The 15,869-nt window shown below is 40.1% G+C and overlaps 1 protein-coding gene across 3 annotated transcripts; it reads right to left on the reverse strand.

Annotated features, from left to right (window-relative positions):
• Positions 1–715: 715 nt before the first annotated feature.
• On the reverse strand, positions 716–15,715 carry LOC141907620 (V-type proton ATPase 116 kDa subunit a 1-like). Of its 3 annotated transcripts, none has more exons than XM_074797327.1 (21): positions 15,631–15,715; positions 14,429–14,474; positions 12,387–12,521; positions 12,231–12,309; positions 11,559–11,656; positions 11,348–11,476; positions 8,998–9,089; positions 8,312–8,521; positions 8,087–8,180; positions 7,791–8,003; positions 7,567–7,717; positions 6,552–6,691; positions 6,102–6,238; positions 5,920–6,025; positions 5,536–5,654; positions 5,190–5,341; positions 4,699–4,880; positions 4,075–4,179; positions 1,668–1,785; positions 1,120–1,291; positions 716–912 (listed from the first exon to the last, which is right to left on the reverse strand). In XM_074797327.1, the coding sequence occupies exons 2-21, from the start codon at positions 14,453–14,455 to the stop codon at positions 810–812; spliced, it is 2,562 nt and encodes an 853-aa protein (XP_074653428.1). In that variant the 5' UTR covers positions 14,456–14,474; positions 15,631–15,715; the 3' UTR covers positions 716–809. The 3 variants fall into 3 exon arrangements, with proteins under 3 accessions (XP_074653428.1, XP_074653429.1, XP_074653427.1); XM_074797328.1 differs by lacking the exon at positions 8,998–9,089 and adding an exon at positions 9,580–9,668; XM_074797326.1 differs by lacking the exon at positions 8,998–9,089 and adding an exon at positions 9,580–9,686.
• Positions 15,716–15,869: the final 154 nt, after the last annotated feature.

Genomic DNA, 15,869 nt, shown 5'->3' on the forward strand with positions numbered 1-15,869 from the left:
ACCCAGGACACCCCTGTACATGTAAAGATATCAACATTTTACCGTACGGTGCTGCCGCAATGCTCATCGTTAGCGGAATTTTCATACACTAACATAAATCAACTCTGGCAAGCAAGGGTTACGGGTCTGCACGTCGATTGCCAGAGTTGACTTTAGTTAGTGTCAGGAAATCCCGCTAACGATGAGCATAGCGGCAGCACCGTACGGTCGGGACATTCTCTATTCAGCATCAGCATCACTCGAATCAGTATCAGCAATTACCTGGTTCGAACTCGGGACACCCTTGTACATCCTCTATACAGTATCAGGACCACTCTGCATCAGTATCAGTAATTACTGGATTCGAACCTTGGACACCCCTGTACATCTTCTATTCAGCATCAGGATCACTCTGAACTATTTTGGTTATGTCTCCTCTAGGTGGCGGTTTTGGATATAATCGTCTCCTATAGGCGCCACTGTTTGCCCATACATAGCATAACATAAGAATTATTTTTTCTGATGAATTCATCAATTTTTAATTTTGCCAACTATTTTAACATTAATACAATTAGATTTAATTATCAATACAACTATATATACTGAACAATATCAATATCAGTTCGGTTGTTCGTTCATTGTTACCCCAACCCTCTTTATTCCACTCCCCCTTCTTTCACTGCACTGCACTCTCCCCTCTTAACTCCCCTCCCCTCTAAACTCCCCCCTACTCTCACAGCACTCCCCCTACAACCCCCCTACTCACACATAGATACAGATAGTTATATATAGATATATATATATATAAGTTAGTTTGAATTATTGATTATTTATTTTGTAGCTTCTTCAGTTGAAACGTCCAACATCAAATCAAAAGAGAACGGTTCGAACTTGTAACCTTGACCCGAATAGAACTTGTTCTGGAATTCGACCCTGCAAATAGAAAATACAAATCAGAATCAATTTCAATACGCGAGACACAGTAAGACACGAGACACAGTAAGACGCGAGACACAGTAAGACGCGAGACACAGTAAGACGCGAGACACAGTAAGACGCGAGACACAGTAAGACGCGAGACACAGTAAGACACGAGACACAGTAAGACGCGAGACACAGTAAGACGCGATGATGACGTACCAGTGAAGACGTAATGTATGCAGGAACGCTGATAATCCTTCCATCAGTAATAAAACAGCTACAGTAGCAAGAGCCCAACACGGGAATATAGCGATCATCAGAGGAGCTCCGATCCATCCATCCATTCCTAGCGGAATACGCATTACCATATTCCATAATACCTCCGATAATTCTATCAAAATAATACGAGACACTTCTTGAGATATCAGAATTTAAACTGATATATAAGAATTTAAACTGAGATATCATTGTTTGGATTCTAATATCTCGTGTTAAACAGAGATATCTGAATTTAAACCGAGATATCATAATTCAAATTGAGATATCATTACTTGAACTGAGATATCAGAATACAAACCGAGATATCAGAATTCAAACTGAGATATCATTACTTGAACTGAGATATCAGAATACAAACCGAGATATCAGAATTCAAACTGAGATATCATTATTTAACACGAGATATCAGAATTCAAATTGAGAAATCAGGATTTAAAGTGAGAAATCAGGATTTAAATCGACATATCAGATGAGATATTTTTACTTACGAGCGTGAGCTAAACTCAAAGCCCACAGACGCAGGTACGATGCTGTATTTGAAATACATCCCAAACAGTATTCAATAGTATGAATACATTGATGAATGAATACTTCACCGAAATCAAACTAAAAACAAAACAAATATTTAAAATCAGTTTCAATAAGAAAACAACTAAACTCAATGAGTTTAACAGCTGTATCCGATTATACGCTAGCTATTTAACTCAATGAGTTTAACAGCTGTATCCGATTATACGCTAGCTATTTAACTCAATGAGTTTAACAGCTGTATCGGATTATACGCTAGCTATTTAACTCAATGAGTTTAACAGCTGTATCCAATTATACGCTAGCTATTTAACTCAATGAGTTTAACAGCTGTATCCAATTATACGCTAACTATTTAACTCAATGAGTTTAACAGCTGTATCCGATTATACGCTAGCTATTTAACTCAATGAGTTTAACAGCTGTATCCGATTATACGCTAGCTGTTTAACTCAATGAGTTTAACAGCTGTATCGGATTATACGCTAACTATTTAACTCAATGAGTTTAACAGCTGTATCCGATTATACGCTAGCTATTTAACTCAATGAGTTTAACAGCTGTATCCGATTATACGCTAGCTATTTAACTCAATGAGTTTAACAGCTGTATCGGATTATACGCTAACTATTTAACTCAATGAGTTTAACAGCTGTATCCGATTATACGCTAGCTATTTAACTCAATGAGTTTAACAGCTGTATCCGATTTTACGCTAACTATTTAACTCATCACAGATTGCCCTAAATTCCTACAACCATCAGAATACAACAACCCGATATATACAGGTTTAATAATAATACCGTAATAAATTAATAATAATAATAATAATAATAATAATAATAGCCCTCAGAGCACTTTAACTTTCCATTAAATAGCTCTATAATTACCCCCAACCTACATATATAGATCTATATATACACTATGTACATACTTCTATTGGATGATTTTCCTTTAGGTGAGACACCTATTGTAACAAGTAGAAACTAAATTTATTCATAAATTTCTTAAGGAATCTTAATTCATTGAGAATGATTTACAATATTAAGAGAGAAAGTGCAAGAGGAAAGTGGAAATAGTGAAGATCCATCTTCCACAGTGGAACACACAGTGCGGTACCCTCTACCCTTCCACAGTGGAACACACAGTGCGGTACCCTCCTTCCCTTCCACAGTGGAACACAGTGCGGTACCCTCCTTCCCTTCCACAGTGGAACAATTGTACCCCCTTCCCTTCCACAGTGGAACACAGTGCAGTACCCTCCTTCCCTTCCACAGTGGAACACAGTGCGGTACCCTCCTTCCCTTCCACAGTGGAACACACAGTGCGGTATCCTCCTTCCCTTCCACAGTGGAACACACAGTGCAGTACCCTCCTTCCCTTCCACAGTGGAACACACAGTGCGGTACCCTCCTTCCCTTCCACAGTGGAACACACAGTGCGGTATCCTCCTTCCCTTCCACAGTGGAACACACAGTGCGGTACCCTCCTTCCCTTCCACAGTGGAACACACAGTGCAGTATCCTCCTTCCCTTCCACAGTGGAACACACAGTGCGGTACCCTCCTTCCCTTCCACAGTGGAACAATTGTACCCCCTTCCCTTCCACAGTGGAACACACAGTGCGGTACCCTCCTTCCCTTCCACAGTGGAACAGCAGTAAGCCCTCATACAGACAATTCTATTCATTAGTGATTAACAACAAGCTACACTTAACACACAGCAGAGAACCATGCACTAACCCCCCTTTAATCCCCCAAAACTAACCCCCCACCCTATACACCCCCTACTTTGTATTACTAAACCCAACAAAAGCAGTATACCCACCGCCCCCCCTCGGTAGAGACCCTCAATATTACAACATCAATAGTGTATTACTAAACCGAACTAAAGCGGTATACCCCCCCCCTCGGTAGAGACCCTCAATATTACAACATCAATAGATAGACAATAAAAGTTGGAGTTGGACGGTTAGATTCACCTCTTCTACTTCCTGTTGTTCATTAAATCCTGATTCAACTTCTTTATTCAAATCACCATCGACAGAAATATCACCAGAATTCACCGATAGATGAGGCAGCTGTCAATCAATCAAAATAATCAAATTCTAATCACGCCCCCTTCTTAATTAACATGTGTTAGAAGAGAGGTAGACCGGGAGAGGGAGGGGGGGCTGGACGGGACGAGTAGTAATTAGTTAGAAGGCCCTACACCAGGTGGCAGCATGAGCCGGTACAAGCGGTTATAAACTGTATATAGTTTACAGTAGTTACAGAACGCACTATAAACAATTGTGACGATTTCATCGCTTGTCAACAATTGTTGCTAATGGCGACTGTAACCACTGTAAGATGATGCTGATGATCACCTCCTCTTCATCATCCTCCTCTATCAACACTGCTCCCGTGTCGTCGTGGTGAATCACCGCGTCGGTCGTCATGGTTTCCCGATGTCCGTTCACCGGCAGTCGTCGCTATTCAGAAAATATTACAACAATCAAAATTCAATCAATATTCATTAAAAAACAACCGTAAATTCTGCGACAACTTTTGAAAATAACTGAAAAATAATGAATAGTTTTAATATTGAGGAGCTGTGAAACCTGAGAGGGAGGCGGGGAGTTCAGAGGGAGGGGAGGAGGGGGGTCGAGGATTCTTAGTAGATATACAAATACGTTAACGTAAAATACACAGCTATTTCATATTTAAACAGCAGCGGCGGCCATCTTGGATCATGTGAAACCATTGAGCAATGATATTAACCGTGATGTAATTCAAAATGGCCGCCGCTGCTGCTGCTGTGAAATATGTATACATACAACCGATTTCACTGTGTTTACAATTTCATGTTTCAATAATTTGTTAAATAGATTTAGATTCAATTGTGAAAACTAGTTTTTATACTTTAAAATAATCAAGAATTCTACCTTTCATATTATTTAAATTGAATATTGAAAACAATGTTTTTGCGGAAGGGACCCGCTGCGACTAACCTGAACTCTGTTCTTGTGAAGATGTCTCAGATAGAATGGTTTAATAAGTAACATCCACGGAATACAAGCTAATGCTAACATCACGAGAAATGTTTGAACTCCTTGTTGAGCCTTATAGAAAGGTCGAATAGCCGGAGCTGCCGGTGGTGTGGGATATTTAAACAGAAACATATTGATCAAATCTGTAAAATACAAGAAATTAATCTTGAGTTAGAAACAGTACAGTTCAATCAGCAGCCCGGAGCCACCCACTCAGACTATCTGCAGCATGGAGCCACCCTTTCAGACTATGCTATGCAGCATGGAGTCACTCCTTCAGACAATCTACAGCATGGAGCTACCCCTTTAGACAATCAGCTGCCTGGAGCTACTCCTTCAGACAATCAGATGCATGGAGCCACCCATTCAGACTATCTGTAGCATGGAGCCATCCCTTGAGCCAATCTGCCAAATGGAGCCACCCCTTGAATGCTGATAATTAGATTGCTTACCGATCAATAGACTGGGTGCATCGTAGGAGTTGTCACCGCTGTAAGCTATCCACTTATAGAATATCAATACAACCAAATAACCAAATATTGCCAACAGAAATATCACTTGTGGAATAAATTCACAAAATAAATTCAATCTGTTGCGGAAGTATCTGAAATAAACAAACAATTCATTAATTTTATTTGAATTGATCTGCGCTAGTTTAATTTCATTATTGTGTATGGGGGGCATCTCATGAGGGTGTTTGGGTAGATTGAGGGGGCATCTCATGAGGGTGTATGGGTAGATGGAGGGGGCATCTCATGAGGGTGTATGGGTAGATGGAGGGGCCATCTCAATACGTACCTGTGATTAAAGGCGCTCAATATAACACCGAACAACATTTGAGTGATTCCAAAAATTACTGAAATCTTCATTTTAAACGAATTCAAAAATGTGATCTTATTGCTCGCTAGTTGCCATGCCTACAATATATAGAATAAAACGATGAATCAGTCAGGGGTAGGTGTACACATCACCGGTCAGGGGTAGGTGTACACATCACCGGTCAGGGGTAGGTGTACTTATCACCAGTCAGGGGTAGGTGTACACATCACCGGTCAGGGGTAGGTGTACTTATCACCGGTCAGGGGTAGGTGTACACATCACCGGTCAGGGGTAGGTGTACTTATCACCGGTCAGGGGTAGGTGTACACATCACTGGTCAGGGGTAGGTGTACATAAACTTACAGGGTCTAATCCGAATGGGTAAGGAGACCCGGTACTGTAAAAACCGGCTTTAGAATTCGGACTCATCGTTAAACTCCGTAGATTAGGATCCTTCAAAACGCTCATCCTGAAAATAGTCATAACCGAGTTAAAACGCGGGTCGGTGTTTCGATCCGGGAACGAGTCCGGGAATGTATACGTACGTGTAATTAGGAGACCAAGCGGAACCGAATATATTAAACGATTTCGAGAATATATCGTTGTACATCATTCCAGAATAAACTGAGAATATTCCCATCAATAGAATTATATACCGGCCTCCAAAAAACATCTTCCATATCTACAATATCAACAACAGCAACATAATCAGCAGGTGGCGCCACTTACTAATTCAAGGAATTCCTGGTTTAAAATTTCATGACTCATCTACTGATAAACAAACGTGTGGTCAATAACATATCAGAAATTCTTCGAGTTTATCAGCTTTGTCACAAAATTTGTCAAATTCCCTCATTTTCCCCCCTGATTTTCCTGATTCTCTGAGTTTTAAAGGTTTTCCAGATCAAGGGCCAACCTGAACAGCATCAACATCAACAATCAGAATAATTCATCATTGATTTATCATTTCAGTTCAATAATTTCTATTTTTTTACCTCATCGTCAATTTTTTTAGCCATCAATGATTTTTCCTTGACGACCATCCACAGTCCGAACAGAAACATGATAAACCCGTGACCGGTATCACCGAACATCACAGAGAACAGGAACGGGAACGAGATTATCGTAAATAATGCTGCAAAATATTCAAACGATGCATGATATATCGATATAATACATGATATATCGATATAATACATGATATATCGATATAATACATGATATATCGATATAATACATGATATATCGATCTAATCCATGATATATCGATATAATCCATGATATATCGATATAATACATGATATATCGATATAATCCATGATATATCGATATAATACATGATATATCGATATAATACATGATATATCGATATAATCCATGATATATCGATATAATCTATGATATATCTATATAATACATGATATACCGATATAATACATGATATATCTATATAATACATGATATATCGATATAATACATGATATATCGATATAATACATGATATATCGATATAATACATGATATATCGATATAATACATGATATATCGAGATAATACATGATATATCGATACAATACATGATATATCTATATAATACATGATATATCAAGATAATACACGGTATATCGATATAATACATGATATATCGATATAATACATGATATATCAAGATAATACACGGTATATCGATATAATACATGATATATCCAGATAATACACTGTATATCGAGATAATATATGATATATCCAGATAATACACGGAATATCGAGATAATATATGATATATCCAGATAATACACGGAATATCGAGATAATATATGATATATCAAGAAAATACATGGTATGTCGAGATAAAACATGATATATCAAGATGAAGAACATTATATTTAGAAATTACATGATATAACGAGATAAAGCGAAGAATATCAAGATGATATCAAGATACTGTGATATATCGAGATAACACGTGATATGATGAGATAATGAGATGATATATGCGGCAGAACTAACCCGGATTAGCTTCTCGATAATTAGCCACACCATACGCGTCTATGATATTCTGAAACGCCTCAGTTAGTTTATTAGTGCGATGATACGTCGGTGGGTCCTGTTTAGTGATCATTCTATTCAGAATCGACGGCACGCTACTACCACTCCTCTCCTAGAACAATCAGTATCATAGCAACTATAAACACTGAACGATCGGCGTAACCTATAGCGACGACAATACTAACCGTTCCGCGACGTAGAGCCAGTTGTATTTTATCGAGGTCAGACACGGCGCACCAGCATTCAGCGATTAGACATTTCTGAGTAACGTCTAAATTAAACATGTTCAACGTGTGATAGATCGCTTTAATCTTACGCACTTTAATGAACCATACTTTAATATTCTTAGCAGCCGCGACCAGAACTCTGTGTCGATGATCCTGAGTCTGTCCTAATACCTGTTATTACATACATATATACCGGTATAATCCTATAGTTAAATATACACCGGTAGTATTCTGATAGTCCTGGTTTAACTTACAGTGTTTAAATCATCAATTCTAGTCATTACTCCGACAGCCATCTCCCTGCGTTCAGCGGGCGTCTCCGGGCACGGGTACAGTGTAGCACGGAATCTATTAATATCAACCAATCAGATAAAGAGAGGAATATTCAACCAATCAGATCGAGAGAGGAATATTCAACCAATCAGATCGAGAGAGGAATATTAAACCAATCAGATCAAGAGATCAGATATCAAACTCACCCCTCACAGATTTTCTTGACTCGTGTTTTTAATTGATCTCCTTGGAAGAAGATGATGAATACAGATTTCCTCACTTCCTCACCGGTGACCGGGTCCTCTAACGGTGTATCAATCTCAGCCTGTTTCAGGAACACGTTACCTCTACACGCCCTCCATAACATCCTCTCAAACGCCGGTAACCTCTCTCTATGTATCACCCCGGCAACAAAACTACAAACCAACAATACCAATCATCCATAGCAACGGTACGACAAACTGATTTGAATACAAATAAGACAGCGGGCCTCCTGTAGATACACCACTAACACTGTATATAAGTACCACACACTATTGATTACACCCTCGAGGGGTATCCCCCATTAGTCCATCGAGGGGTATCCCTCATTAAACCCCTTGAGGGGTATCCCCTCATTGAACTCCTCGAGAGGTATCCCCTCATTAAATCCCTCGAGAGGTATCCCCTCAATCGCCATCGAGGGGTATCCCCTGATAAAACCCCTCCAGGGGTATCCCCTCATTAAACTAATTAGTCCATCGAGGGGTATCCCTCATTAGTCCATCGAGTGGTATCCCCTCATTAGTCCATCGAGGGATATCCCCCTCATTAGTCCATCGAGTGGTATCCCCTCATTGAACGAAGTCCCCCTGAATGAAAAGAGGGTGATTGGTCTAATTGAAAGGCTTACCCGAACCGTACAGGACCTGTAGCTTGTTGTAATTCTATTACATCTTGATTTATCAGTATTTCATGCGCGTCCTCTGATAGTGTCTGCTCTTGCTAATAATAGCAACAAAAATATATATATATATATATATACCGCTAGCGAGCGATCAATAATATTGATTATTGTGGTAGTGTGTCAGGGTACGGGTAGGTGGCGCATGCTGCTATAATCTCTTAAACTAACACCGGGTATAAATGTAGATGTTCTGGTGTTTTCTATATTGTTAGAACACACATAAAAAACGTGATTTATATTTTACTCCAGGATTATTGTTTATAGTGCGTAAAGAAATGAATTATAAAATTAATTGAATTTTAATAATCAGAAAAAAATGTCAACCACCGAAAAAAACGAAGCACAATTTAAAACAATCATTCACTCCCTCCCCTCCTCCTCCTGACCCCCTCCCTCATAACACTCCTTCCTCCCTTCTGACACTCCCTCCTGACACTCCCTCCTCCCTCAATATATCAGTGTGATACTTATACACAGGCAGGTGGGGCGCCATCTACAGTCGATGTTTATAATTAATTTGCTCCTCACCCGAGACGTAACGCTTGTCCACCGGCGCGTAAACCTTCCTCGCCTAGCAACCCGACATTCTCTTCAGTCATTGTTGGATCGTGCATTGCCTGATGATGTAATTCAGCCTAGTGTGAACAAACATGGCAACCCCCGTTTATTAATCAACAATCTCTGTTATATATTTGACCCGTCCCTACAGCTTACTGTCTCACTGTGAGAGTCAGTGTCAGTGAGTGAGTGAGTGGTGCATTTAAAAACACATGCAAAACATTATACAACAACTCACACTAATATACATATATACATATATATATATATATATATATATATATATATATATCCGATATATCAGTTTGAAATACCAGATATGGCAGTTTGAGATATCAGTTCAAAATATCAGATATATCAGTTTTGTAGACATGTATTGGATACGTATTGCACTTAGAAATATCAGATATATTCGTTATAAATATCAAATGGACACTGAAGATGTCTATTAGTTCATTAGCTAGCATTAAGTGTTAAACAACTTCAGGTTTAAATCAAGTCCCAAGTTTTTTTGGTGCATGAGAAAACAGTCACTAAATAAAGCAAGAAATGGTTAAAAGACATGAATATGTACAAAGCAGATACAAATATTAATATATATATATATAAATACATAAGCAATGAACCAAATAAACCATCACGATCCAGTTACACACTGTTCCGAATTACGAATTAACTCATTAAAAATGAAGAGTTAACTCTTTAAACTCTTTTAACTGTGGAACTGGAACCTGAGAAATAAACCACTAATATAAATATTATACAAATTATCATAATTCAATTGATTTTATTTAAATTTGTTATAATTAAAGGTTATAGATGTTACAAACCTTTAGAAACAGAGTTTAGAGAATTCAGTGAAATATAAAATAGAAACACCAGAACATTGACAACTAAGAGGCTGATAATGGATTATCAATAAGCTACTGAGGGATTATCCGTGTATCGATGACAGGATTATCCGTGTATTGATGACAGGATTATCCGTGTATCCATGACAGGATTATCCATGTATCGATGACAGGATTATCCATGTATCGATGACAGGATTATCCGTGTATCGATGATAGGATTATCCATGTATCGATGACAGGATTATCCATGTAACGATGACAGGATTATCCATGTATCGATGACAGGATTATCCGTGTATCGATGACAGGATTATCCGTGTATCGATGACAGGATTATCCGTGTATCGATGACAGAATTATCCATGTATCGATGACAGAATTATCCGTGTATCGATGACAGGATTATCCGTGTGTCCATGACAGGATTATCCATGTATCGATGACAGGATTATCCGTGTATCCATGACAGGATTATCCGTGTGTCCATGACAGGATTATCCGTGTATCCATGACAGGATTATCCACGTATCCATGACAGGATGATAGTCTGTGATAAACACATGGTTGATTTCTATGTGAGTGATGCACAAATTATAGCAGACAAAACAACAATGAGAGCGAGATTAGTGAATACAGGTGCATAGTAACCCCCGGTAACAGAGCGCAGTAACCCCCGGTAACAGATGGATGGAGGTTGCCATTAGTGTTTACACAACAATCTTCATTTCATTCGATCAATATAAAACTGGTCAATTATCATCAATAACTGGTCAATAATCATCAATAACTGGTCAATTAATCATAATAATAAATATATAATGAATTATTATTCAGGTATTGTTAAATAGTTTAAGATAACGCGATGCCCCCTAGTGGCTGCTCACCTCATCGAAGAACGACTGCGTTTTACGAAGGATGTGTTTGAGTTCGGTTAATTCTAGGAAATTACGTTTTAAAGCTTCAGCGTTCGAATTTACTTCCTTCATCTCGTTCTCTAACTTCTCAAACGTTGCCTGAAATAGTCACCAGATGGAGCTAGTTATTCACACTCTCTGAGAGAGGTAACAGGAGGTTGTGTAAGGAGGTAAAACCGACCTCTAAATCGATCATCTCTCTTGGAGCCGGAGCATCCGGATTATCACCAGTATCTAACATTGGAATTTCATCTTTTTTGATTTCCTTCTCCAAAAATCCTGCAAATTAAACACACAATAAAACAATGTCTCACAGTGTATTACAATGTACTGAATTGTGTTACACTGAAATACATTGTATTACAGTGTATCAAAGTGTAATACACTATAGTACACTGTATCATACTGTATTACAATGTAGTTAAGTGTTTTACACCGTACAACAATGTAACACAGCGTATTACAGCGTATTACAATGTAATGCAGTGTATTACAGTGTACTACAATATATTACAAACCGTGCAATACACCGCACCATAGCATATACCACTGCATTACAGTGTGATACAGTCCGCTACAGTGTGTTACACTGTAATACAGTGTAATAAAGTCCACAACCGTGTAATACAGTGTAATACAGTGTAATACAGTCCACAACAGTGTAATACAGTCCACTACAGTGTAATACAGTGTAATACAGCGTAATAAAGTCCACTACAGTGTAATACAGTGTAATACAGTCCACAACAGTGTAATACAGTCCACTACAGTGTAATACAGCGTAATAAAGTCCACTACACTGTAAAACAGCGTAATGCAGTCCACTTCAGTGTAATACAGTGTAATAACTTACTAAGTTTTCGTTCCATTTCGTCACATCTTCGAACTTCATTGACAAATTTACGTTGAAACGCGTTGACGTCAGGATTCAACTGAAATCATACACACAATCATTACACGTCAAACCCTGCGAGGGAGACACACATACAGCGGCGCCATCTATACTTACATCACGGAACTGAACAAGACCTAATTCACCTAGTTCCGATACACAAGCGTAGGCTGCTTCTGATTGGAGGAAAAGTTGACATAAAGTCATCTCTTCGCTACGGAATAATGAACCCATCTTTCTACTTCCTCCCGTCTGAAATATAATTACAAGTGTTTATCTTATTGATTATAGAGGGCGCAACTGAGGGGAAGGGGTTTTTCATGACGCTTGACCCTAGTCTGTGAGATTCTAGTTAAATAGTAGTAAAAATTCTAGTGAAATTCAGCTAAAAGGCTATTAAAATTTTAGTGAATTCCAGTGAAATTATAGTTAAATTCTAGTGAAATTCTAGTGAAATTTTAGTTAAATTCTAGTGAAATTCTAGTGAAATTTTAGTGCGTCTGTTCTAACTTTTCTCCTACAAAAAAAACCTCTAAAATGTAATCGTGAAATTCATTGAATGTTGGGACGTGATCAATAATACAGCAGCAGACGGTTGCCGCTGACGACCGGGTCGATACAGTATATGGTAGCTATTGATGCCGATTATATAGTTACCATGGTTACCTCTATAATAGAGTTAATTACGTCTACCACCAACAATACAATAAAAATCAATAGAATACATTTCAATAACCACGACAACAACGAACGCTCGGCACTCAGAGCGAGTACACGCTTTATAACGGTATCACAGAGCAGCACACCGGGCACGGGCACACGCACACCGGGCACGGGCACACCACCAGGTAGATCACACGGGTATAGACAGGCACACACACACGGGCACAGGGATTTATCACAGCAGAATAACTTTTTAAACCCATGAACCAGATTTCAACCATATTCAACCCACAGAAGCAGCCGCAGCAGCAGCAGCCGCAGCAGCAGCAGCAGCACCAGCAGTAGCAGCAGCAGCAGCAGCCGCAGCAGCAGCAGCAGCAGCAGCAGCAGCAGCAGCAGCAGCAGCAGCAGCACCAGCAGCAGCACCAGCAGCAGCAGCAGCTACAGCAGCACCAGCCGCAGCAGCAGCAGCAGCAGCCGCAGCAGCAGCACCAGCAGTAGCAGTAGCAGCAGCCGCAGCAGCAGCAGCCGCAGCAGCAGCAGCAGCAGCAGTAGCAGCAGCCGCAGCAGCAGCCGCAGCAGCAGCAGCAGCACCAGCAGTAGCAGCAGCCGCAGCAACAGCAACAGCAGCAGCAGCAGCAGCAGCTGCAGCAGCACCAGCCGCAGCAGCAGCAGCAGCAGCCGCAGCAGCAGCACCAGCAGTAGCAGCAGCACCAGCCGCAGCAGTAGCAGCAGCAGCAGCCGCAGCAGCAGCAGCAGCACCAGCAGCAGCAGCCGCAGCAGCACCAGCAGCAGCAGCCGCCAAAAGTAATAGACCACAGCTGCACAAACTACCGATCCAGAATATAGAGATTATAGTGAAACAAGCAAAAAACAGAGGCATCAATTGGTGTAAATGAAAAGAATATGATTAAAGTTACCCCTGGCAAGTGAATATCAGAGTGAACCCTGACCCCTATTAAAGCGACCCCTTTAGGCGGCAAAGAGAACTAGGGAACCATTCAACATTATTTGTGATAAGAAAAAAATAGTGAACAAAGCAATGATTGAATTATACAAAGCGTAGCCAGCACCAGAAGCAGCAGCAGCTGCAGCAGCAGCAGCAGCAGCAGCAGCAGCTGCAGCACATGCCAATTGGACATGTCCTCGACACTCACATACCAGGGTTTGCGTTACCAGCTGATGCTGCCACCTGGGTGGGTGAGGATACCAAAAAACATGATCCAATTGACCCTCACATACCAGGGGCAGAAACAAACCGACAACGCATAAAGTAGCCCCTGGGTAGTGAGTTATAACTTGTAAACGTAAATAATGAAATGTGAAAGATATATTTGAAATAAAATTCACTACTCGTAATAAATCCCTGGATGGAGAGAAAACAGACCGATGGACATATTCAACTGGCAACTTTAAAAATCATATTATAATAATTATCAGAATAATAATCCAATACATTAATAATTAATTTAAATAATTATATATAATGAACTTACATCGAGAATATGAACGGAATAATCCATGATTTTTGTTTATTGAATTCTGTAGTTAAACATTTATTATATATATATATATACAATTAATCATAACAACATAATACACGCATTCACACATAGACGGCGCCACCGACCATGTACAGAGTGACACAGGGGGCGCCACTGTATAAAGGGAAAGATTTTCACACCTTCTAACGAGGAACGATGATGATGATGATGATGAATTCTCGACGGAGTAGTACAGGTAGGTGATACTAGGGGGCGTTAGGTTACAAAGCAAATATTGAAGCAAATATGACGAGATTTAAATATAAACAGCTGAGAAAATAAATACAACATTGACAGAGACGGGGGAGAAGGGGAGAGGGAGAAGGGGGGACAGGCTGTCACTCCTCTATTAGGTATCTGTGTAGATAGCTATCACCCATCTATTACTGTATTTAGACAGAGGGGGAAGGGAAGAGGGGGAAGGGGAGAGGTGAAGGGAAGAGGGGTGACAGGCTATCACTCCTCTATCAGGTATCTGCCTAGATAGCTATCACTCCTCTGTTAGGTATCTACATAGATACCTATCACCCCTCCTGCCTGAAACAGCTGTGACTTTTATTTATAAAATCAATATCAACAATTTGAACATCTGTTACAAATACTAGCATGCCAGAGCAAGTGTCACCAGACACACCCTCTTCCTATCTCTCCCCTCTCCCTTTCTAATCTCCCTCTCTATTTCTCCGTTTCTTTGAACCCCTCCCTTTTCTTGACTCGCTCTTTCCCGCTCCCCCTCTCTCTCCCCTCCTCGTCTTTCTCTGCCCTCTCTCCCTCGACCTTCCTCCGCCGGGACAGATTTAAATGAAGCTGTGTTTCATATATCTTTATCCGGTTCCAGCGTCTGTTTAAACAGATGATTCTATTAGCGAGCAAGGGGAGGGTCGGGGTTAGCGAAACTAACATGATTCACTGATCCACGAGTGAGTGAGGGGGAGGGGAGAGCTACAGACTCTCACAATACGACGGTCGACAACCAGAAACTAGTGAGCTGATGAGGAGCAGTGATTCTCTGACACCAACTGACAGTGACAGTAGTCAGTGTCTCCTGTCAGTGACAGTGTCATCACCAGCGCTAAAAACATCATTCTCTTCATCTCAACAATTTCATGCACATTTCATTCAATTATTTCGCTATTCTATGAATCAATTCTTACCGCTTAACGTCTCTAAAATTGGTCTCTTTTCTCTTGTTTCGGGGTTTGGTCTATCTTCTTTTACTTCCGGGTTCTTGTCATTACAAAATGGCGGCGATTGATGTCAGTCACATGACTGATTATCGGTCACATGACCCGCATGAATTACTCACACAAATTGAGAACTAGAAACTGAATTGACGATAATCAGGCGGGCTGTCACGCGCCGGGCGGGCTGTCGCACGTGCCTGGTTTGTCAA

This window comes from Tubulanus polymorphus, chromosome 6 (genome assembly GCF_964204645.1).
Source record: "Tubulanus polymorphus chromosome 6, tnTubPoly1.2, whole genome shotgun sequence".
In the NCBI taxonomy this organism is placed as follows: domain Eukaryota; kingdom Metazoa; phylum Nemertea; class Palaeonemertea; order Tubulaniformes; family Tubulanidae; genus Tubulanus; species Tubulanus polymorphus.

What these genes read in the sequence shown, in the direction of transcription:
- LOC141907620 (XM_074797326.1), bottom strand. Translation starts at nt 14,455, where the DNA reads ATGGATTATTCCGTTCATATTCTCGAT. An exon ending in CGAAATGGAACGAAAACTTA is followed by an intron (nt 11,657 to 12,230) that starts GTAAGTTATTAC and finishes TTTAATTTGCAG; the next exon opens with GATTTTTGGAGAAGGAAATC. An exon ending in TTATCGAGAAGCTAATCCGG is followed by an intron (nt 6,692 to 7,566) that starts GTTAGTTCTGCC and finishes AATATTTTGCAG; the next exon opens with CATTATTTACGATAATCTCG.